Raw genomic sequence first — 24701 nt, forward strand, 5'->3', positions numbered from 1 at the left:
CTGGAAGTACTTCAACAGGTCTAGAGCAAGACCAGAAATCCCAAGAATTCACAACCCCTACTCCCATGACACTGATTTGGGGCGAGTTTTGGCACAAGTTTTGTGACTTGCATTGAAGTGGACTGAAAATATCCAAGTTGTAGGGAGGAACAGAGCTGGACAAGCTACAGGGCTCCCCCTTCCGCTAAGCGCTTTGTCCCATTCTTAGAGCAGCTGACTGCACACGTGTTGCAGGCACAGCCCTTCACCCACCTCCAGGGGGCTTTCAGCCTTGGCCCACCCAGTTTCTTCAGCAATCCTCCTCCACCCGTTCCGAACCAGTTGGCCCAAGTCCCACTCAGAACCACACAGAAAGCAGTGAAGTAGAAGTTGCTTTAATGGGGGGGAGGGGGGAGGAAAGGGTGTGAAGTCCTCAGCCAGGGAGACCTCACTCAATCTTTAGTGGAGGGGTGTCAGTCCCCCTCCAATGCCCTGAGGCCCCTCGGAAAAGAGGGAGCAGCGGAACAGCGAATTAAGGAAGAGGTCAGGGGCGGATAGGGAAACCCAGGTTACAGAAGCTGCAGGACCCTAACCAGACCTGGTGAAGCTGACCCAGGCAAGAGCTTTAGCCCACGGGTTCAACCAAGGAGTGGCTGAGGCGGTTGCGGCTGGACAGTGGTGCCAGAGGGGTCCGTGGGCCAAAGGGGACAGCAGGGGAGGAGTGCTTAGGAGATCAGGCGACTGTGGAGCTGGTGCAGCTGCTCCTGGGTCAGAACCAGACGGTGTCGCTGTCCTAGGCCGGCCGCACACGAGAAGGTCACCTTGCCCATATAGACCGTGTCATCCTGCTGCTCTTCTTTGGCCTTGTGTTGGGAACAGAACGAGGACGTCAGGTCAAGGGCTGCCTTGACTATGGGCACTGAAGGCCCCTGGGCACTGGCAGTGTGTCAGACCCTGGACACTGGAACCATCTTTCAAACTAGCACAGGTGGGTCTAACAAGGCAGCCGCGCTCCTCCCGGTGGAAAAGCCAGGGCAGGCGTTACTTATGTGCCGGGACAGTCCAATCTATAAAAGCTGGAAGCAAGACTTGGCCCTGCCAGATAAAGGCCTCTTCAAGGCCCAGGAAGAAGGGCAGAACCCACAGGAGCACCCAGCATGGTGCCACCATCCCCTGCTGTGTGCTCCCCCTTACCCTGAGGAAGGCTGACGAAGGGAAGGTGGCAAAGTCAGTAGGAACGGTAGCTCCGGGACGCTGAGTTACTGTCTCCTTGAGGACCTCATCCTGGGGAGGGGGAGAGAGGGGGTCAGTCAGGGGACCCAGTGGTAGTTCAAGACCTGCCCAGCTTCACAGAGAACTTGGCTTCCTATCACCACACTTCTGCCCATCTCTAACCCATCTCCACCCAGCATCCTCCATGCTTTATGCACCGTCACTCTGGAAGGCCAAACTCGGCTTCTGTTACAGCCATAATAGTACAGTGTAAGAAACCACTGGCAAATGTTCTGCCCTCAAATGCTTCAGCTGACAGAAGCTGCGGCCACACATCCTGAAGAACCGCTGGGTCAGCACTGGTGGTTCAGCAGCCGAAAGAGGATCCTACGCAGACGCTTTGTTGAGAAGCCTCCCTTCCCTCCCACCCTCTCCCCAGTGTGCCTCAAAGCATGGAGCAGGTGCAGAGAGACCCCAGAAGTGCCTGGCACTACCAAGGGGTGAGCTAAGAGTCCAGTGTAGGAAAGGCAGGATGTGACTGACCTTGAGCTTCTCAATGGTGTCACTCAGGGACTTGAGCTGAGCCACTTGCTCCATAAGCTGAGCCGACGGGCTCTTGGCAGCTGTGAAGAGGGAAGGACGCTGAAGGCTGCTGAACTACACGGTCAGGAGCATCAGCACTGAACCCCGTAGTACAGGCACTTTAGAGAGCGCGAGAACTGGGTCTGGTGGGAAAGCCTAGAACCCAGCTGCTGGGAGACTGGACAGGAGAATAGGTAGTTCAAGGCCTGCCTGGGCAACTTACCGAGACCTTGTCTCAAAAATAAACATAAAAAAATTAAAAAGTGTCGGGCATGGTGGCACATGCTTTCTCTAATCCCAGCACTCAGGGAAGCAGAGGCAGCTGGATCTGAGTTCAAGGCCAGCCTGGTCTACAAAGTGAGTTCCAGGGCAGCCAGGGCTACACAGAGAAACCCTGTCTCAAAAACCAAAACAAACAAAAAATTAACAAGTAAAAATCTGGGTCTACAGAGCGTTAGTAGCAAGCTTGAGGCCTTCAATTCAATCCCTATCCGAGAGAAGAGTGGAAGGAAAGACAGAGGAGGGGAAGAGAAAGCAGGAGAGAACATGAGTAAGGCTCAGGGAAACTGAGGCCACAGCCATCTTCTCACAGTGGGGAGCACACACCTGGGCTGGTCCGTGTGATGTCTATTACATGCGTGTGCGTGCTCAGCTGATTTAGTGTCTCCAGTAGCTGGCTGGTCTTGCGATACAGTGTCCCGGCCACCAGCTCACCACCAGGGCCCTCGTGGGGCGGGAGGGAAAGCTTGGCGACATGCAAAGGGGGCAGAGCGGCCAAGGATGCCTTCATCTGGGCTCCCTGTCAGGGTGTGGGAGGGAACAGAAGTCGTGTAAGAGGTGCAGGTGGCCTTCAGTGCCCATCACGGCCGGCACACCCCCACGGGCGCCTTACTCTAAGGATGCTGTTCTCATGCTGGAGCTGCGAGATGTGCAGCCTCATGGCGGAGATCTGCTGGAGCAGCAGCGGCGAGTCCTTCACCAGCCCCGGGCCTGGCAAGGCACCTGGAGCCTGCCCAGGAGAGCCCCCTGTCAATGTCACAGAGCGTCATCAGTCCTGGCTGCAGAGGTTGAGAACTGGCTCTTCCCTCACACCTCCACTTCTGAAAGCTCCTGAGAGAAGCCTCATGCTGTCCCCATCCCAATGCCCAAGGCCTTGGTAAACCCCAGCCGGGGGAGTCTCTACCTCGCTGTTGTTCTTCTGTGTGCAGGAGAGCCCATGGGGGAGCAGAAAGAGAGAGAGGGGATTAGAAAATGTGGGGGTGCAGGACGAAACAGAAACTCTGGACACAACACGCAGAAGACCCTCTTCCTCACCACCAAAGACTCCTCTCTAAGACCCTGCTCTGCCACTGGGGTGAGAGCAGATGTGTGAAAGAGGGCAAAATCCATGAGGAAATGACGCAGATCTGCTGAGAGACCAGGCAAGGCTGGACACTTAAGCAGAGTGGCTCGGCCTGTTTTGAATATGGCTGAGCTGGGAAGGCGTGGCGGGCCCAGCAGGGAGTTTCTAGAGACTAACTTGGTCATTACTCTGCCTTCACTGGCAGTCTTGGTAACATGCTACTTTACTCAGTGGGTCTCCAAGCCCATCTTCATGGCAAGAGAAAACAAGCGTGTTCTTGGCTGAACACCTGGGGTACAGGCACCTGAAGCCAAACTGAGGCCAGAAGAAAGGACAGTCAGTCTCTAGGCCAATGCCACCTGCACACTGTACTCACCACCAGCAATGCCAGAGACCAGGGTAGCAATGCCTGAGGGAGGGGGACCCCGGAGCCCCTCAATCGTGCGCTTGGACTGGCTGTTCAGCCGCTGCTTTAGCTCTGCCTTCTCTGCCTCCAACTGGTCGATGTCAGCCTGGAGTGCATCCATTGTCTCCTCAAAGTCTCTGTGACAGAGAACCTGGGCTCAGGCATGTCCCTCACAGCCCCACATGACTTTCCACCCTGAGAGCAGCCCCTTAGACGCAACCCCAGCTGCCGTCAGAACAATGCAGTGGAATGCACTAGGGAAGTCACATTACAAGGAAGAAGTCTCTAGTGACAGAAAGTGGCAGGTAGGAGGGATGGGTGCAGGACTCAAGGCCCAGGGACAGGATGGGTGCAGGACTCAGGGCCCAGGGACGGGATGGGTGGAGGACTCAGAGCCCAGGGACGGGATGGGTGGAGGACTCAGGGCCCAGGGACGGGATGGGTGGAGGACTCAGGGCCCAGGGACGGGATGGGTGCAGGACTCAGGGCCCAGGGACGGGATGGGTGCAGGACTCAGGGCCCAGGGACGGGATGGGTAGAGGACTCAGGGCCCAGGGACGGGATGGGTGCAGGACTCAGGGCCCAGGGACGGGATGGGTGCAGGACTCAGGGCCCAGGGACGGGATGGGTGCAGGACTCAGGGCCCAGGGACGGGATGGGTGGAGGACTCAGGGCCCAGGGACGGGATGGGTAGAGGACTCGGGGCCGAGGGACGGGATGGGTGGAGGACTCAGGGCCCAGGGACGGGATGGGTGGAGGACTCAGGGTCCAGGGACGGGATGGGTGCAGGACTCAGGGCCCAGGGATGGTGCTGACTTCTCCTTCTTTCGCAGCAGGGTCTGAGTCTCCTCCAGCCGAGTCTGGACTTTCTCAATGCGCTCATCTGCATCCTTGGCAGCGCTGTCCAGCTTCTTCTCCAGGAGGCTCAGCCGCACGTTGGCCTCACTCAGCTCCTCTCCCTGGACAAAGTAACACTTCTAGCTCCCCAACATCCTCCCCAAAGCCCCAGGACTGGGTTAGACTACGGGATGTGAGGCTCCCTCCCCAGTGACCCCTAGCTGCAGGCCCCACTTTTTTCCTCAACTCCCACACCACCTTGATCCCCACTGCCAGCACCTGCTGCTGCCCAGTCCTGCCACACCTCCCAGTCTTCACCTTAACTATTTAATTAATTATGTTATGTGTATGGTGTTTTGACTACATGTATGTATGTCTGTGTACCATGTGTGTACTTGGTGCCCTCAGAGACCAGAAGAGGGCATTGGATCTCCTAGGACTAGAGTTAAAGATGGTTGTGAGTCACCATGTGGGTGCTGGGAATCAAACCAGGGTCGCTGGAAGAGCCGCTGTGCTCTTAACCATAGATCCATCTCTCAGTCCTCCGCACCTTAATCTTGAGAGACTTCTTTAACTCCTTGATAACTGTCTCTCGATCTTCAAGCTTCAAACCCAGACCTTCAGCATCTGTGATCTCCGCACGCAGGGCTGCAGCCCGAAGTTCAACCGGAGGAGGCTAAAAGACAGAATGGGTCAGAGATGGAGGCTGGGGAAGGAGGATGGAGTGGGTCAGAGGGTGGAGGCTGGGGAAGGAGGATGGAGTGGGTCAGAGGGTGGAGGCTGGGCAAGGGACATCTAGTGCCCTCCTTTCGAAGACATCCAGTCACAGACAACTCATCCTGACTTCTAGGCAGGATGCTCCTCCTTCTAGACTCCTCACCCTCCACAACCAGGGCAGCCCTTCAGGCTGCACTTCTGCAGGCCCCTGGGTCCCCAGAAACCTCCACCTACCTTGCTGGGGGGCCGCTCTGCATCATACTCGCCCTCCTGCATGGCTGTGGCCAGCTTGTTCATTGTGCTGATGAGGATGGTGCAGGACTGGCGCAGGCACTCGTAGGGACTGCTAGAGGGGCTCCCGTAGATCTGCAAGAGCCAAGGGCAGGTCTAAAAGGCTCGCAGTGGCCACTGCCTCCTCAAGCCCCACAGCCCCAGGTTCCAGACCAACCTGCTCGCTTGCTTTGAAAGCCAGCTCCTCCAATGCAGCCACAGGCAGCCCCTCATTCTCTGCCAGGGGGGCAATAAGCTGGGCAGCTGCAGCTGCCACCTCCTGCAGAACAGCCACCACCCACGTCAAGTGCTTCCTGCAGTCAAGGAGTGTGTCGGACACCTGTGTGACAGGCTGGAGTCAAGAGCCCACCCGGTACAGCACCACAGCTCCTGGTTTCCCAGTCCAGTCTCCTGGCCAGATCCAGATCTCTATGTGATAGCCACCCCACCCCCCACCCCGTTTCTGCTCAGCTTCCTTCCCTCACAATCTCAGCCCTAAACCTGTGATCCAAAGGCCAGTGCTGCTGGGATCCCCGGAGCATCTGTCCCTGGCATTCGCCTTCGGATCTTCTTGCAGAACTGGCGGATGTCACTGCATGATGTTTCCAGGTCTCGGAGAAGAAGGGCAATATCTGTTGCCTCCTGCCCACCCTACACACGAAAAGGAAACACGCGGAGCCAAGTCAGCATTGGCACTAGGAGAAGTGGGGGAGGGAAAGAATCCGTCAAATCCAGATGAGCCTCACCTGAAGGAAGGCACGCAGCCGCACCACCTCCACGCTCATACAGTCCAGGGCACTCTGGGTGAACTGTGCAGAAAGAAACAAGTGGTCTTAGCCTCTAATGTGAGCTCTTCTGCCCCATCACTGTCTCTGAGGAGTCCCCACCTTCTGATGACTGTACACATGGGTCCTCAACCTTCGCTGACCTCGTGACTGACTTCCTCCCCTATCCTTACAGCAATCTTAATCACTGATCGACATATCACCTTGATGTGGTCAGCCAGCTGCATGGTGGAATCCTCCGGCTGCTCAGCAAGGTGGATGCTGTACAGATGCTGAGGAGGATGACACAGAGAGAGACTTTAGCCTATGGAAGAGTTTGAACCCCGGATACTGTGGTCTTAAGAGATACAAACTTTCCCCACCCTCCAGGTAGCTACATCACAAAACAAGTTCACATCAGAGCAAAGGAGAAATGGGATTGGTGGTGTAGGCCCAGACTCCTAGCACTGCAGAGGCTAAGACAAAAGCATCAGAGTTCAAGGCAACTTGAGCTACAGTGAAAGGCTGTCTTATATAAAACCACGAGTGAAACTGCTCAATAGTAAAGACAGCTGCTCCCAAGGCACGCAACCAGAGTTCCATTCTCAAGACCCATACGGGGAAGGAAAGCATTAACTTCCTCATGCTGTCCTATGACCTCTACATGTACACTGTGGCATGGGATACACATACATGCATGCATGCACATATACTACACACAACAGTTGTTTGTTTGTTTGTTTGTTTAAATCCAGACATGATGGCATAGACCTATTATCCCAGCATTTGGATGGAGGCAGGAGGATCAGGAGTTCAAAGTTATCTTTGGCTACGTAGCAAATTTAAGGCCAGCCTGGGTTACACGAGACCCAGTCTCAAAAGAACAAAAAAAAAAAACTAGTCCTATCTCTTCCAACAACAAACCTACCACAAAAAACAACAAAGACAAAACCAGAGCAAACTGGGTCTCAAGCAGCCAACCACAGACATAAAACCGTGTATACCCTGGCAATAACTCCCCTTAGATAGACATCCCCTCCTGCCTTGCAACTTCCCCAAGCCTGAATTCTGGCCCCAGACCTGGTAATACTTGATGGCCTTGGTGAGGGGCTCCACATTGACAGTTTCATCCAGCTGATCCTTGTGTAGCAGCTCAATGAGGAAATCTAGGGAGCGCTCGTGGGCACTCATCTCAGGGTAGAGGCTGCCCACCTTCTTATACACGTCCACACTGCACTGAGAGAGGGCACTAAAGACCAGAGAAGGGCTCTGTGAGGCCAAAGTCTCCAGACAATACCTCCATTCATTCCAGGGAATCCTGCACTCACAGGCCAGGTGCGAGGGAGGGGACGGGCGTCTCTTACTACTCATAGCGGTGCAATGTGGCCTGCAGCAGACTCAGTGAGTACACCAGCCCAGCAGCAAAGCTCAGCTGCTCCCCAGCGGCTCCGCGAAGCCCAGGCCGCTCTGAACAGTTCTCACTGAGGTCAAACTTCTCCTGGGCCTGCTTCCGGATGAGCTCTGCCTGTAGGAAGAAGATCAGGGTACTGGGCTGGGAGTAGAGGACAAAGAACACAGACCCAGCAACCCATGGCTCAGCTAAACAACCATGTGAAGGGTACGAATATACAGGAAGAGAAGCAAAAACAACTCCAGACAGCAAGGGACTCAGACGGGCAAGGTCACGATGCCAGGAGTTTGTGAATGCCTAGGAGAATGGAGGGCAGTAGAACCAGGTGACTGAAAGCTGCTGCTTCGCAATCTGGCTAGACTATTACCCTGCCATCTAACCCCTAGCTAACTCCTGGCTAGACTATTACCCTGCCATTTAACCCCTAGCTAACTCCTGGCTACCTCTGGTCTAGCTTAAATGTTACTCCTTCAGCAACCTGCAACTCCCTCACAAGAAGGCTACTTCTCTTTTCTGAACAGTTTCTCCTATCGGAGGGGACTGGCTTCAGACCCCTCCTGTATACACTAGCACATGATGTCTGTCTACCTCATGTAAAATGCACAGGATCTGCATGTAAACCATGTGAACACTCTGGTATACATTAAACCACCTCTGAGTTACTGCTATACCTAGCACAAGCTACACCGGATTGCTTAGGGAATCATGAGAAAACAATTATACAAGGCTTTTCTTCAGGTATTTCTGATCTGCAGCCGGGGAATGTGGCAGCTGGCCCAGTACTCACTGAGACCTTGCTGCCCGAGCGTACCCTGCTACCTTGTAAGCTCTGTGGGCAGATGGTGCCTGCTGCCTTCCTTTCACACTCTCGATGCCTGGCTCACAGCAAGTGTAACAGGTTTTGCTGCACGTGTGACTGCCTGGTCATACCTTGCAAATGAGACGGGGCATAAGTAGCAGCACCAGGACACAGTCATGGTCTCCACCTGGCCGAAGGAAGCTGTCAGGCATGAAGGCCGTCAACAGGGACATGTGCCGGTTGGCCTGGGCCACCTCCATCTGTCTCAACTCCATCTCAATTGCCTGTGAGGTGGGCAGGGAGGAGGAAGGCTCTCAGCCTGGATGGGAAGCTGCAGAGCCACTATGCTTGGTCCACCAGGCCCTTTGTTTCTAGGATAAGCCCAGGCCAGAATTCTTCCACAACTACCACATAAAGCACCCCGAGTCCATAACCCCATACCATGTCAGGCCTTAGCTACGCCCAGGTTGGGCTCTCTAATACCCCTGGCTTCACGGCCCGCTTTCTGACCTTGGCATGAGCCTTGGTCTCAGCAAACTTGATTTTGAAATCAAAAGTCTCTGGAGGTGGCTGCTGTTGTCTCTCCACAGACGCCTCCTGCTGGTTCGTCAGCTCCCGATTGACATCCTGAGAGCAGACAGTGAATGAAGCACAGTGGGTCCTGGGAGCCCTAGCATGACCGTGAGCTGAGAGCAGGGGCTAGGCAGGCACCTGTAGGTGTGCGGTCAACTGGCGGTACTTCTTGATAGTTTGCTGATAGTCCGCCACTGTCTCCTGGGCGGCTTCCACACGCTTCTGGGCCTCCCGCACTCGGGCGCCTGCCATGTCCAGCTGCTCCCGCAGCTCCAGCTCTGTCTCCCGTGCGTTCTCCTGCAGCTCGTCATTCATCTCGTTCATCGCTTCCTGGATGCCACAGAGTTGGGAGGGTACAGACAGGGTCAGGAGGCTCAGAGGTCAACCTCGCTCTCAGAAGATCCCTTCCAAATACTCTCCGACAGGATCAGAAGTCAAGGATCTGCTTTTCTCTTACCAAATCCCCCACAGTTTCCCGCAATTCCCGCACTTTCTCTTCTAGATTCAGGTTCCGGTCAGTCAGCATCTCCACCATCTCCTCGGCGCCCAGAGCGGCGTCCACCTGTGTTGAAGGGAACGGAGAGGGAGGAGTGCCGCTGTAAGGGCCTAGAGGGAAGAGGGCAGCAGAAGCATCAATACAGGTCCAGGTGGGGGCTGTGCACACAGACCTGCTCCTTGAGCTCATCGATGGTGCTCTCTGCCTGGTTCAGCTCCTCCTGGAGACGCTCACGCTGCTGCCTCACAACCTCCAGCTCCTGGTTCTTCTTTTCCATGAGCTTTTGGAGTTTTACATGTTCCTGCTTCTCTGAGGAAGAGAGATCTCGCATCCTTGGAGAAGCGGAAGGAGCAAGGGAGGGAGGCAAAGAGAAGACAGAGATGGCAGAAAGCGTGTGTCAGACACAAGGTAATGAGTACTCAGACACTGAGGCAGGACAGGGACGGAGGAAGGCCTACCTCACCAGGGCGTCTTTCAGGCGGGCATTCTGCTCCTCTAGCTGTTTGAGCTGGTAGCTTGACGCAGCCCCGTCCGAGCCTGTGAGAGCAACAGTGTGTTTGGCTGCTCCTACTCCACTAGCTGCCCCCCTGTTCACAGTCCCTTACCTTTCTCTTCAATTTCAGCCTTGAGGATCTCCAAGTCTGTGGTGAGCTCATCCACACGCTCCTTCAGAGCCTCCACTTCCTGCTGCAGAGACTCAGCCCGCTCTTCGGCCATCTCCTTGTCCAGAGTGGCCATCTCGATGGCATCAGCTGTGTCTGCCATCTCCTCCATGTAGCGCTCTTTCGCCTCCAGCGCCTCCTTGGCTTCCTGGAGGTTGGAGGTAGGTGGAGCAAGAGCAGATGAGTCCCATGCCACCCTTTCTCCTGAGGCACCCTATATTCCAGCCTGGATTTGGGTTCACCTCACCGCCCGTACCAGCTTCATCCCAAGGCCCACCTTCCGCGCCTCCTTGAGGCGCCGCTGCAGGTCTGCCTGCTGCTCCTGCATTTTGCTCTTCCATTCCTGCACCTGCTCCAGCTGGATCTTGTGCTTCTCCAGCTCTTTCAGCTTCGCCTTGTCTTCCGATCGTTTCAGACGCAGGGTCTCCAGCTTCTCCTCCAGGTCCCGCACCTGGGCCCTAAGACCTTCCTCCTCCTGCCAACAAGAGGTCCCATGGTTTCTGCACAGCCCCCACCCCACCTTAACAAAATTGAGCTGGAGCAAAGACAAGAATGCACAGAAACATCTCTGTGGACTGAGAACCAAGAGCAAGTGGCATACAGACATCTACGAGGAACACGTGGCACACCACATCTGGAGAAGGTATAAAAGGGCAGGAAGGAGAGAACAGCCCAGTCAAGAGCTGACCATCCACACGCTATGTCCCTACTAGTGGTTTCCGACTCCAGCCCAGCACCTAGCCAAGGTCACAGGCCCATGGGTGCCTTAATTCTATCCTTACCTTCGAGGGAGATGGAAGTGGAGGTGCGGCTCCAGGAGAGGTGAGGGCCGGTGTGGGGATGATGGGCGCTGCCAGCGGAGTCTGAGCTGGGGTGCTGGGCTCACTGCTGCTTAGTTCACCGGCTGATGCTGACCCAGAGGGGCCCAGGGAGCTACTGGCCCCCGTCACCCCAGTACTGGCTGGGCGAGTAGGCTATTAAGAGGACAAGGGCGGGCCACAAAGAGAATAGAATATGGGAATGTGGAAGAAGAGCCGGAGCAGGGGAAGGAGCAGAGGAGGGAAGACAGAGCGCATATGAAAGCACAATGAGACCAAAGAAGTAGAGGGGAGGGACAGTGACAGAGTCCAAGAGCAGCAGGACGAAGGACAGTGGAGAAAGGGAGGAGAGGAGGAGAGACATGATTACAAGGTTCCTCCCTTGGCATGGTATCCACACGCTCCTTGCTCTGCCACAACCTTCAGAGCAGGATCTTACTCCCCAGAACTTCCGTCTGTGACCTACATGTGATTATTCTAGCAACTTCTAAATACTCCCATTCCCGTCCTTGTGCTGGGTCCATGTCCAGCTCCCCCAGCAGAGAAGAAGTGCATCAATGTCATTCCCAGAAGCAAAGAACAGATTAGGGATTGTTCTCAGTTGTCATGTTCGCACAGAGGGCTGCTCCTCAGTCCTGGGAAACAAGCTGAACAGCACTCCTCTGGTCTATGTCAAGGGACCCTATAGGCTATTGGGCTGAGTTGGGAGCTGCAGATAGACCACCCTGGGAACACAGTAGGTAGAGTATACCCCTGTACTTCCTCCCCAAGTACAAAGTTATAGTTAAGTAACAGAATCTAGGCCCCATGTAAGGTTAGAGTGGGGAGTTGGAGAGCTTCCAGGAAGCCACAAACCCAAGGGTAGACAGTGCTGCCCCTGGCAATACTGAACCCCAAAGTTCTCCTGGTGAGCAGACATGTGGAAACCACAGAGCACCCACAAATACTCTCCCCGAGACCTTCAGATAGTCACCCTCACCCAGATACTGTGCACTGCCAAGATCCTCACTTCTTTTAATCTCACCTGTCAAAGCTGGTCAAAGCCTGTCTTGATTAGCCACAGCCCTGTTTACTGCTCTTCCCTACTAAATCTACTGGCTAAGATGGCCTCTTAAGGATTAGAGGTTGCCAAGGCTGGAGAAATGTCTCAGCAGTTAAGAGTTCTGGCTGCTTTTCCAGAGGACCCAGGTTTGACTCCCAGCACTCACGTGGCAACTCCCAAAAGATCTGACACCCTATCTTGGCCTCTGAGGGTACATATACGGTACACATACATGCAGGCAACATTCATACACATAAAATAAAAATAAATCTTAAAAAATTCCCAGGAGGGCCCAGTCACCAGCCACAAGCCGCTCTTCTCCCTCAAGGGAGCCCGTCGTACACGGCAACCAACATTTACTTGCTAGCATGCATGACCACATACATGCACATGCCTGAAACGTGTGTGCACTTGGCAGTGGCTTACAGAGACCTGCTTGTTCTCACCTTGGGCCGTCGAGTTGTGGTCTGGACAGGCAACAGGAGCCAGAAGAGAAGAAGTCAGGAAAGAAAGGGTCACGGCAGGAGGACAGAGGTAGCAATGAGAGCAGAAACAGCCACAGACGGGGCTAGCCCCACCAATCCCATCCCACCGCATCCCTCAGGGAATCACCATACCTACTCCAGGAACTCACATCTCCAGCTGCCCTGTTCCTACCCTCGTTTTTACCCAACCCTTGTAGGCCTCACCCCTTCAGATACCCTACAGATCCTAGAAGTCCTTCCCTTAGCTGAGCCACAGGAAAGCAAAGGCAGCAGCTGGCAAGAAGGTCTCCAGAGACTGTCCTTCTGGGAAGGATCTCCCACTCCAGCCTAGGGGCCCCACCCAGACACCACTCCCAAGGACTTTACCAAGTCTGCCTCTTCCATCAAGTGCTAGACTCTAGAAAGGATACCCTCGGACCTGGCCCATGACGAGTACCACACACCCAGAAATGGGAACTCAGAACCCTTCAGAGTCCTAAAACAGAACAAGGCTGTCGTGTGTGTGTGTGTGTGTGTGTGTGTGTGTGTCCCCGCCCCTCAGGTCCGGGTCTTGCAGCAGGCTCCATCCCTAAGGCAGAGGGCTCAGGTGTCAGGACTATGAATACTGCACCAGTAAAAGCCCACAGCTCAGCAAAGTAACCCTCCAGCTGGAGGAAAGCAGTGGGGGTGGGCAGAGCACACAAGATCCACTGTTACAAAGCAACCCAGGAGGCCTTTGGGTTACTTCTGTGTGGCAAGGGGCAATTAGCTCCAACTCCCAGAGGTCTGCTGGCTGTGCCTCAGGGCTCTAGCAAAGATTCAACTTGAGCTGTTTTCAGCAGACACTGAGTCCAAGCAGACCAATGCCCACCTTCTAGTCAGGACTAATTCACCACAGCTATGAGCCAACTCTTCTAGGCCCCCATCCCACCCTGATTAACTCCCTAGCACAAACTCTGGGGAGGCAGGATGACGGAAGAACAAGCAAAAGCTGTTAAGTAGGCATGCTTCAAGCACTGATACACCTAGCCTGCTGCCTCGTGCTGGACCCCAGGAAACCCTCCCAAGTGAGTCTGCAGTAAAGACTGCCTGAAGCCCAAGCCTGGGAGGCCACTGGGTACAAGGTCTGGAACAGACTCAATCAGAGCCCAAAGTAGGTAGATTAAGAAACATGCAGGGGTGGGGCACGGTAGTGACACACACCTCTCCCTGCCTCCCCCTTCATCCTTACCCTCCTCCCCCAGCCAGGTAGACTGATGAAGTCAAATCAGCCCCCACCCCCACCCCAGCAGCCTGCTTCCATCGCCCTGGCAACCCGGCAGCAGGACCAGAGCAAGCAAGAGTACCTTTCGGGCTGTCGGTGCCTGTCTCATCATTGCAGAAAACCACAGAAAGCAAGGAGAGGAAAAAGAGTGAGGGGCAGAGGAGGGCAGACAAACACAGGGAGGAAAGACAGACGAAGGGAGGGAGGGAAAGGCGGCGGAGACAGGAGATTAGTGCATCAAATCCCAACAATGCAGCCTTGGCTTCCGGGCCTGCAAAAGACTGCTGCGGTGACACAGATGCCCTGGCAGGTGTGCAGCGAGTCAGCAGACAATCCCGAGCTCCGGCAGGCTCCAGCAGGCTCCCGGAGCCTTCCCTGGCCCAGGTCGCCAGCTTAAGCTGATGGCAGCCTCAGTGGCCGCAGCAGCAGCAGCAGCTCCGCCTGACGTCATGCACCCACCCTCTTCGGCTCCATGGGGGTGGAGCTACCAGTCCTAGGTCACCTAGCAACCACCCAGAACCGGTGGCTCCTCCTCCTCCGGATGGGACTAAGTCCTGCGCAAAGCTGCCCTTCCTCTCCATCAAACACAAGGTTCTAGCCCCACCACCACCACCTCCAAGTCCTTGCTTCAAAATGCTGGGCCGGGGGGGGGGGGGGCACTTGCAGAAATGGCACATTAAGGAGTCAGGGAATTTGTGGACAGGAACAGAGAGTGTGACAGCTCCATCAACCTCTCCTAATTACATTCTGGCCCTGACAACCCCATTGCATCCACTTCTCTTACACACACCAGAGATACCAAAAAATCTCTTATCAGCAAGACAGTCAGAGCACCCCTTCAGCACCCAGCTCCAGCTCTGAAGAGTACACAGTAATTAGGGAACCCTGGGACATGCCACTGGCAGCAGCTCTGATAACAGTGTAGGGCTCTTCCCTCACTTTTCCAGGCTATATAGAGATGAAAGCCTGTGTCTAAAGCTTTCTAGAAAGGGCAAGTATTTTTAGAGGCACCCATGTTCTTTCCTAACTCCCTCTCAAAACACTGGTTTGGGCGAGCTAATGCCTCACAGGTTACAAAGCCTTGGCTGCTCTTACAGCAGTCATTGGTGGCTCATAACCATGTATAACTCCAGTCCCGGGGGCACCCATCACCCTCTCCTGGCATCCACAGGCACTGTTCAAACATGGTACACTAACAAACATGGAAGCAAAACACCCATACACAGAAACACACATGCACTGGTTTTTGCTCTAGATCTAGCTCCCCATACGGTGGGGATGACAGGAGAGAACTCTGACTAAATGATCTGCTTTGACTGAACCCTGGGTAAAGACTGGAGACAGCGGGGACACCACTGCTGCATTCTGTAGCACAAGCAGTTGAAGCCGGGCTGTCCCATTTCTCCAGAACCTGGGCATTGCTCACATTCCTACCAGGGCCACGTGAGCCTGCAGCCAAACTCGGCCAGTCTCACACGGCAGTTTCATGTTCTCCTCTACTCAGGGACCTGGGGTGAAACCAAAACTCCAATCACAAGACAAAAAACAATCAAGGAATGAAGCAAGTCCCCATGCATCTGGAACATGTCTAGCGTTCTTTACAGTGATATCTGCCTTAGAATTCTATCCCTACCAGGAGCCAGGACTGAGGATCAAAAATAAGTACCAGCATGTGGCCTCTACCAAGTAAGACTCCCAAGTCTTTTCAACGCCCACCAGGAGTTGAAAAGATGCTCTCTTCCCCCTTCCCACCCAACCCAGAAGCTTCCCATGCAACATCAGGAAAGTCCGAGAGCCTGGCAACAAGGAGCCCACAGAACTGCACGCATGGCTCAGACAGGGGCATGCAGGGCAGAGGCCCAAGGCAAGGGCTGCTGTGAGGAAGTGGTCACGGCAGCAATTTAAGTGTGTAAAAGTCTTTGGAGAGGAGCTGGGCATGTGGTGACCATATGGAATCCCACTAAGGAGGCCGAGGCAGAAGACTGCCGTAAGTTCTAGGCTAGTCTGCCTACACAGTGAGTTTCAGACTAGAATGAGCTACGAAGTGAGACCCTCTCAAAAGACCTACAGAAAAGTCTGTTAGAGGCAGGGGGTGGCACGGTCAAGACCCTGGGGGAGAGGGGCTCGACACATACTAGATGAGGAGACAGCAAAAGACCACCAGGCAGAGTACAGCAGGCACTCGGGGCAGCACCGACACAAAGGCAGGCAGGCAAAGTGCCGACTTCCCAACTGCTCCTCAGGACTCTGACCTCCTCTCTGCACAACCACTCTATTTCTGGTCCTTTCCCCAGCTCCATTCCTTCCCTATGCCCTGCCATGCCCCTAGATCTGGCTAAGTGAGAACTCACTGTAAACTAGCTGCTGTGATGCGCCATCAGGCACCTGCAGTCTCTAACGGGGGGGTGAGGGGGCAGTGGTCTAGAGCAGGGAGAAGCTGTCTAGTGAGGGCTGCTTTGACCTGGTCCCTGAACCTATGTCCTTGTTCTCCTCAAAGGCACTCTGGAAGACAAACTGCCATTTCCTCTGGCCATCCCAGCCCCATGGTTACACACACATGCATGCAGTGGTGGGGGTGGGGGGACATGCAGGAGAGCGGGATGGGCTCACAATCCACCCACCCACCCAGATACAAACAGTAAACACACCACCTTCTTAGGCTTCAGTCCCCGCTGCGTTAGGAGTAGGAAAGGGCAGAGTTAGAGAACAAAGCGCCTGGCCAGACATCCTGTGCCAGGTGTTAATACCAACTGAGGTGAACACAGGCAATGGGTGAGGAGTTGGACAAGCTTCAAGGGATTCCTCAAGAACCCGCTTCTAGGGTGTTCACCCGGCTTAGAGAAGCCGGAGGCCAGCCTCCCAACCCTCTGCAGGGGAGAGGGGAAGGGAGCTAGAAGGCCCTCTGTATGCATCTTATAACACTTGTGACCAAGAGTCCCTCCACCTTACCCTGCCCTAAACCCTCAGGCCTTGGCTTCTTTGGACACCAGAAGGTCGGAAGCTGGCTACACCACTGGGGTTATGCCTGCCCTCCCAATCTCCCTCAGTTCAATCCTACTTGACCCTAGCAGTGTTTCCTGCCACCTTTACTTTAGCCCTGATGTAGCAATTCATTAAGAACCCAAAAAGTGTCCTTCTTGGTGAGGTTAGGCGCCTGGAAGTTCAGTTCAGACCCATCTTCTGCTTTGACCTGCCTAGCCCTGGGTCTTTCTCCTCCCTCCCTCCCTCCCTCCCTCCCTCCCTCCCTCCCTCCCTCCCTCCCTCCCTCCCTCTCTGTGCTACTCCCTCCCAGCTCCCAAACCACTCACCAATTTGCTGGTCTTTGTAGCTGCATCAGCTCCCTCTGTAGAAAGCAAATAGCAACAAAGTACATTTATACAGAGGGTAAGGGGGAAAGACCCCCTCAGTGGGATGGGGAGGACAGAACAAGGGAGCACAGAGCTGAAGCCCTGTTGTTAGGGGATGGGTGGAAAACTCGGATCAGGTGTAGCTAGTACCTCTCTTGAGAACCTTTGAAGCAGAAGAATCAGGAGTCTCTGGGGAAGTAGTATCTGCTCCATCTTCAAATACCTGGATCTGAAGTCAAAGAGGAGAATCCACAGTCAGATCAAGAACGCCTGTGATCCCCTCTGAGCTTTCGAGCAAGCGGGAGTACCAGAACTTCCCTTTCTCCCAACCACAGCCTTGTGTCCCACCCAGGAAAAAGAAGCATCTACACACTAGTGGCACAAGTGATATATGTGCATACACACATCACACACAGATGCATATGCGCACACACACACACGCACACACGCATACGCACACGCGCACATACGCGCGCGCGCACACACACGCATACGCGTGCACACACATACACACACATACATGCAAGCATGGTGTGTTACCTGAGACTGGCGTACAAAGATGCCATGGCCTTCATCACACGTGAAATACTTCCTTCCCTGAACAGTGCCATCGTTCTTGCCTTTTGCTTCATCCAGGATCACGCCCACCCATTTGCCAGTGGCAAAGAGTGTGGCTCCAACATAGGCCACAGTGCCTCGGTGGCCTTTCCCAATGACCTCCACACGGGAGCCTACCCGCAGGGGCCGGGCACTCGCCTCTGCACTCATCCTGCTGCCGCTCGGAGTCTGGAAAACAGACAGTGCAGACATACACAGTCAGAGGCTGCAGACAGGATCCCAGGTTGAAAGCACCACAAGTCATCACCTTAAACTCCACTCTAAGGGTGGAGTAAGTCCACAAATTTCCTCTGAAAAACATCAGTGATGTGTCCAAAATTTCCCCAAAGACAGGATCTCAATACCCAGGGCGTTAAGACAGGAGGATAGCCATGAGTTTGAGGTCAACTTGGACTACAAAAAATAAGTTAAAGGTCAGCCTGGGCTACATAATGAGAGCTTGTTTCAAGAAAAAAAGCTTGTTTTGATAGCTCACACATGTAATCCCAGCTCTTGGGAAGCTCAGACAGGATTATCATGAGCTTGAGGCTAGCCTGAACTACATGATTGAGCTTTAGGTCAACCTGGCCTAAAGTGAGATGAACCTTAAGGGAACAAAAATGAATAATGACAATCTTAAAAAAATGAAAAAAAATAAATGAAATTTAAACGGTATTCCAAAATCCTCCAGAATCTACTAGAATTAATTCTTAAGAATTTAATTGAATAACAAATCAGGATTCATGGGTAGATCTTTGAACGTCACCATATGGCTGCTTCTTGGGTGTACTGCCCCCAAGGAGAGGAAGAACAAGCAAACAGCTCAATTCAGATCAGGTTCCCCACAACCCTGTCTGAGGAACCAGAGCTGAGAAACAGTGGCTCAGTAGTGGCCCTCTCCACTGTCCTGTCTTTCTCGGGATTCAAATGCCCTTCTCCGAGCTCTCCATGACACTCCACCCATTTCTTCTACTGGGTGTGTGCATGCTTTTTTTTAAAAAAAAAAGAAAAATTCTTGTTATTGTTCTTTGAGACAGAATGTCAGTATTACCCTAGGCTAGTGTGGACCTTGCAATCCTCCTGCCCCAGCTTCCTGAACGCTAGGATCACAGGCACAGACCATTCCATCAAACTAGACTTTTCTTCAGAGGCAGAGAGCTGCACCTATGTCCAGGCCCTCAAGCACTGTCACTCCATCCACATGTCTACTGAGACGTCCCAGGGTGGCTGACTGCACCCATTCACCACACAGCTCTCTCTCTGGTCCTCATCCTGCTGGCTACTCTCCCTCAAGCTCTGGAGATCCTTCCCCGTTCATGCTGCCACAAAGAGAAAACACAGACCAAATAAACAGTCCCTCAAATTAGCCCCTTACAGTACTCAGACCCTGCCCAGCACTTCAACTGGGCAGGCAAAGAAACAAACAAAAACACTGTCCTTGGGAAGTTCCCGGCTTCTTACATAGCTGTGATAACTGAACACATGAAATTAGGTCCCAAATCAGACCATGATTTGGAAGAAAATCACACCTAAGCCATTTTTAGCAATAATTATTCCATGAACCAGCAAGCTTGCAGCAAACAAATAAGGCAAGAAAATGTGACCCTATGGGCCTAAAGACTGCAGGGTGTCCTTCCTGATACCCCCACACTCAGCACAGCTGGCTTCAGAAAGGAGTCCTGCCAGAGCCAGGGAAGTCAAAACACTTCCCAAGCTGCCACTCTCTAACTCCCTTCCTCAAAAAGCCCAGCCAGTAAGATGAAGATATAGCTCCTAGGGATGTGGGGATCTCAAATCATACCTGGGACAAGGTGGATAACATGGGCCTAACAATAAAGAAACTGCCAATGACATCAAGGCTGGACACAAACTCTGGAAAGACCCTCCCACACCTCGCAACACGCCTCTCAGAATCAGGTGGCTGGATCAGTGGATGCCAATCTCATCGCAGACAGGGAGAGCAGGGACAGATCGCACAGCATCTGGAAAGTGTCCCACTGCAAGGCATTCTGACCCCTAGGAGACAGACTGGAGCCCTCAAGCCCCTAGCTCAGGGCCAGTTGGAATTAGAGATCAAGTCTGGAGGGTCCCAGTTAGGACCCAACTCAGGAGGGGGGGCTGTCCAGTCTGCTAGTATCAGAGCCCTGAAGGCTCCTCGGAAGCCCAGTGTGTGAGTGTCTCAGCTGAGGGCCAGCCTCTCTCCCCAGCCCCCACACAAGTGATGTCCACAGGCACCGGGCCTGCTTTACCAGCCCTCCCAGGACCATCCCACACTGACTGAGGCCACTTACCCGACTGTATGTGTGCCTCTTGCTCTGGGCCATGTTGCTCACCCGGACTCCTACCCCTTCCCCCAGCTAGTCAAAGACAGAGAGAAAAGGCAAAAACCTAGGCAGGAGGGGTCAGGGTGATGGGCCCGCATGGACCGGCTCATAAGCCATCAGGCACGAACCTCCCTCCTCCCGTGGGCCTCCCTCGGTAGGGGTAGGGGCAGTAATGGGGCCGAGGTGTATAAGTCCCTTCCACTGCCCAAGGATTCCTGAACCCAGAGACACTGAGCCCCGCTTGCCAGCTGATGAGTCTCACTCTGCGCTAGTGCTGCTCTAGACTGTCAGGAAGCATGCTGGCCTCTGGGTCCTAGTGCTCCTCGGCTTCACCTGGGCCAGATAGGACATGCTAGAACCCAAGGATGGATTCATCCACAAATCCTCAGCATTGGAGTTCAGTGCGCTGGCAGACCTGACCCTTCTTTCTCACCTGCACCCCCGATCACTGCCCCCACCCCCAGAATGTGAATACTCAGCAAGTCCCCAAACATTAAGTGCTACTTCCAAATGATCAGCTGCCTACAGCCTCCCCACGGACAACCCCCCTACACACACAAACACACACACTTGCTGGTGCTTTTCTGTGTCAGCCTCCCCCCCCCCCAAAAAAAATCTGCACTCAAGTCCAAATCCATAAGATCAGGGTCTGAATTTCATCTCACACTGGACCAGATAAAGAGCGAAGAAGGGACAGAAATGGAGGCGTGCTCACACAGAGAAAGACAGTAAGATCCCAGGTCCCCACCCCTGCAAGGGAGAGGTCCCCACGCTCACTTTCTCTCTTCTGCTTGATCCCCAAGACATCACATTCAAATGGACTCAAGCCCACTCTACCTCTGTCCCCATCTCTTATATCTTTGGCTTTGTCTCCTAACATCAGACCCAACAAGCTAATTTTTTTTTTAAGACAAGGTTTCTCTGTGTAGCTTTGGAGCCTGTCCTGGAACTCGCTCTGTAGATCAGGCTGGCCTTGAACTCACAGAGTTCTGTCTGCCTCTGCCTCTTGAGTGTTGGGATTAAATGCATGCGCCACCACTGCAAGGCTAAGCTAATCTACTTTCTATAGTTGTGTATTTCACAAAATTTCTTAACAATATTATATTACCTTCATGATTAAAGAAAAATGCTGTTAATTTAATGAAACTACTCATTCTAGTGAGATCTCCACATACGACCCCATTTATTTACGTATTTGTCAATGATTAGAAATCAGCAGACCTGCAAGCAAAGTATGACTGGGGTCTGACCATTGGGTCCCCAGCTGTACCGTGGATCTGGATCCCCAGAAAAATGTGTCTTCCTTCAACAACAAAACCACAGTTTCTGCCATTCTGCCCACTAGCCCAGCAGCAGAATGAGCCACACAACAGTTTTCTAAGGTGATGAGTAAGTGTGAAATACCATAATGAAACCCATCGCTTTAGATACTAACTTCAAGTTTAATTAAAATATTCTCAGCTGGGCAGTGGTGGCTCAAGCCTTTAATCCCAGCACTCCGGAGGCAGAGGCAAGCAGATCTCTGTAAATTCGAGGTCAGCCTGATTTACAAGTGCTAGTTCCAGGACAGGTCCCAATGCTGCAGGGAAACCCTGTGGGGGGAGGGGGGGACCAAAACCAAAACCAAAACCAATTCTGTCTCTTCACTTCTGCCCAGAACCTTTAGAACTCACCTCCCTGCTTCCCTGCAGTCCCAGGTAGCTCTCCTTCCCTCATTCCCCACCGCACAGGTGCGCAGGGCCATTCTGGCCCAGGCAAGCACACTAAACAGTTCAGAATATTTGCAGTCCACAGAACACATTTCAAAACATGACTTGAGGGCTCAGCAGATGGCTCAATGGATAGGACAGAAACTGGGGCTGGAGAGGTGTCTCAGAAATAAAGACCACTGGCTGCTCTTTCAGAGAACCTAGGTTCATCCTAGCACCCACACGGAGGCTCACAGGTGTCTTCAGTTCCATTCCTAGAAGATCTAATGCCCTTTTCTAACCTCCAAGAAAGAGCATGACACACGGTGCAGACATATATGCAGAAAAAGCACTCATACACATAAAATAAAACTTAAAAAAAATATTTAGGACAGGGGTTAATGGCATTTGCTCTTCTTGATGAGGACCTGAGTTTGTTACCAGCACCCATACTGTGCTACTCCCAACCACCTATAACTCCAGCTCAAGATGAGATGTCTCTGGCCTCCGCAGGAACCTACACTTATGCATGCACATACGTGCACGTGTGTACACACACACACTTTTTTAAAAACAAAATAAATCCTTTTTAAAGATAAAAAGCATTACAGAGGTGGCTCAGTTGCTAAGAGCCTGTTCAGCTCTTGCAGAGGACCTGGGTTTGGTTCCCAGAACCCACATCAGGTAGCTCTGGGGAGTCTGACTCCCTTGACCTCCCCATGCATACATGTGCACATGCTTACACACAGGCACACACCATACACATAATGAAAAATAAACTGCCGGGCGGTGGTGGCACACACCTTTAATCTCAGCACTTGGGAGTCAGAGGCAGGCAGATCTCTGAGTTTGAGGCCAGTCTGGTCTACAAGAGCTAGTTCCAGGACAGGCTCCAAAGCTACAGAGAAACCCTGTCTTGAAAAACAAAAAACAAAAAACCTTTAAGTTTGCCAATGAATATGTGAATGTGTGTGTGTATATATATATATATATATATACATACATATTTCATTCTTATATATGCATGCATGTATAAATAAAATAATTTTGGGGAGGTTTCAAGACAGGATTTCTCTGTGTGACAGTCCTGGCTCTCCTGGAACTTGTTTTGTAGACCAGGCTGCCCGCGAACTCACTGAGATCCGCCTGCCTCTGCCTCCCAAGTGCTGGGATTATAGGCGTGTGCAGCCACCACCTGGCGAATAATAAATCTTTTTAAATAAATAAAATAAGAACATGTAAGACAATAACTGTTTCGTAAATCTACGTGCTCAATAAAAACTACCTAAGAAGGCCATCCTCATCACCCGTGGATATCACAGTAATCTGGGGCAGGCCAGGGATGACAGACAAGGACACTGAGGCTTAGAGATCCACTCCTACTTAGCTTACACAGGAGAGCCCCAACCTGCTCCAGCACATTCGGTACTTCCTACTCCCCCCACTGCCCCACACTTACCTCCAGGCTTCCAAGAGCAAGCTCTAACACATACTGCTTTCAAAACTCACGCACACAAACATAAACCTGTAATCCCAGCACTAGGAAGGCAGAGGAGGCTGGTGAGTTCTCGGCGAGTAAGGGCAACCCAGTGAGAATGCAGGTCTAGAACAGCCTCTCTGTGCTCTGGCACCGCATGGACACACCACTTCTTGAGAGCTGTTTATTCTAACAAGCAAAGTGCCTGACACATCGACATTAGTATTGCAAGACTCAAACAAGAGAAAGCAGGGTAAGGAGCACTAAAACTATAGCATTCCCAAGAAGTACAGCCTGGCAGGATACCAGATATATATAAGCCTTCAAATGCATAGACAATAAATACAGAAAATTGGACAGGAGAAAGGTGGACTGGGAAAAAAATTATGACTGTGCCTTGGATTGTGGGGCTTTTTTCTTTGACTTAAGGCTATACAGAAGCCCTGTAAGTTATGAACACAGAATGGAGAGCAAGAAAATTATCCACTGGGGTTCTTCTGTCAAACTATAAAGAGTTCCACGGGGTAGCCCACGACATCTCTTTATGATGCAACTGCCCTCCATGCAGAAAGTCAAGTACTTAATTGAGTAAATAAACACACTGAGATGCAATAGATAGGCAGGGACATAGGGACCAAGTCCAGTGACAACGGGAAGTCTGTCTCATTCCTGAGCTGGGGCAGAGTGGACACATGAGCTACACGGGCAGGATTACAGCAAAGAGCTCGCTGCAGCACTGAGCACGGGGTGAGAAAGGAGGGACCGAGAGACAGGCAGACAGAGTACCAAAGGAGTCCGGGAAGACAGCAGGCTGGCAAGAGCCCCACACACAGTCCAGGACACAGCTACCTCACCTCACCTGCATGACTCTGGGCAAGGTGGTTAACCGACTGAGCCACAGTAACCCAATCCATATGCAAAAAGGTATTCTTTACCTTATGGGTGTTACAAAGGATAAGGAAAACAAGGCAGGCGTGCGGAGCAAGACATACTAGCACTTGGAGTACACAGAGGAGAGCCGAACTCATAACATCAACCTCCCACCCCTGAAGGTGTTGCGATTTAAGCAAAGGATCTGTTATGATGCCTGACACAAACTGTGCTCAGATGCAGGTGCCTTTGTGGTTACTGCATCCACTCATCAACATGACCTGCTCACAACAGAGACTCCAAAGCTGCAATAAATGAAGAGATGAATGAATGTAAAAATCGGCAAATGAGGGGCTGGAGAGGTGGCTCAGTGGCTAAGAGTGTCTGATGCAACTACAGAGGACCTGAGCTGGTTCCCAGCACCCACCCCATAAGGCTCACAACCACCTGGAACTCCAGTTCCAGATCTGACTCTCTCGTCTGGCCTCCACAGATCACCCCCACACATGTACTTACAAACACACACACACACACAAATAAATGGTAAACATTTATAAAATAACACACAAAAAATAAAATTAGCAAATGAATAAATCAACTGGGAAACCTTGAGGTATGAATAATAAGAATGAGGGTTGAGGCTGGCGAGTTGGTTCAGCGGGCAAAGTGCTTACCACATGAGCATGAGTCCGTAGTCCACCCCATGGAGACGGGGGAGGCAGGAATCCTCAAGAGACCCCGTCTCAAACAAGGTGTAAGG

At 52.8% G+C, this 24701-nt stretch overlaps 1 protein-coding gene across 8 annotated transcripts in view; it reads right to left on the reverse strand.

The window, feature by feature from the left end:
* Positions 1–358: 358 nt before the first annotated feature.
* Dctn1 (dynactin subunit 1) overlaps positions 359–24701 on the reverse strand; it is a 33927-nt gene continuing 9584 nt past the window's right edge. Inside the window, exons 1-32 of one of the 8 annotated variants that reach the window (XM_087907101.1) lie at positions 19874–20144; positions 17526–17771; positions 17136–17214; positions 16947–16981; positions 16290–16310; positions 13721–13738; positions 12357–12377; positions 10833–11024; positions 10328–10525; positions 9994–10198; positions 9847–9925; positions 9561–9720; positions 9350–9454; positions 9031–9222; positions 8830–8946; positions 8451–8603; positions 7474–7634; positions 7190–7358; positions 6334–6402; positions 6092–6154; positions 5847–5996; positions 5524–5685; positions 5310–5441; positions 4909–5034; positions 4338–4480; positions 3492–3658; positions 2957–2971; positions 2666–2799; positions 2380–2572; positions 1735–1814; positions 1174–1263; positions 359–842 (exon numbers count right to left, since the gene is read on the reverse strand). In XM_087907101.1, coding sequence (XP_087763227.1) covers positions 705–842; positions 1174–1263; positions 1735–1814; positions 2380–2572; positions 2666–2799; positions 2957–2971; positions 3492–3658; positions 4338–4480; positions 4909–5034; positions 5310–5441; positions 5524–5685; positions 5847–5996; positions 6092–6154; positions 6334–6402; positions 7190–7358; positions 7474–7634; positions 8451–8603; positions 8830–8946; positions 9031–9222; positions 9350–9454; positions 9561–9720; positions 9847–9925; positions 9994–10198; positions 10328–10525; positions 10833–11024; positions 12357–12377; positions 13721–13738; positions 16290–16310; positions 16947–16981; positions 17136–17214; positions 17526–17771; positions 19874–19906 — 3846 coding nt within the window. In that variant the 5' untranslated portion in view covers positions 19907–20144 and the 3' untranslated portion in view covers positions 359–704. Of the gene's footprint in view, positions 843–1173; positions 1264–1734; positions 1815–2379; positions 2573–2665; positions 2800–2956; positions 2972–3491; positions 3659–4337; positions 4481–4908; positions 5035–5309; positions 5442–5523; positions 5686–5846; positions 5997–6091; positions 6155–6333; positions 6403–7189; positions 7359–7473; positions 7635–8450; positions 8604–8829; positions 8947–9030; positions 9223–9349; positions 9455–9560; positions 9721–9846; positions 9926–9993; positions 10199–10327; positions 10526–10832; positions 11025–12356; positions 12378–13720; positions 13739–16289; positions 16311–16946; positions 16982–17135; positions 17215–17525; positions 17772–19873; positions 20145–24701 lie in introns of those variants that run through there. The other 7 variants (XM_087907104.1, XM_087907103.1, XM_087907102.1 and 4 more) reach the window with 7 other exon arrangements.

This window comes from Myodes glareolus, chromosome 6 (assembly GCF_982192425.1).
Source record: "Myodes glareolus chromosome 6, mMyoGla1.1, whole genome shotgun sequence".
NCBI classification, from domain to species: Eukaryota; Metazoa; Chordata; class Mammalia; order Rodentia; family Cricetidae; genus Myodes; species Myodes glareolus.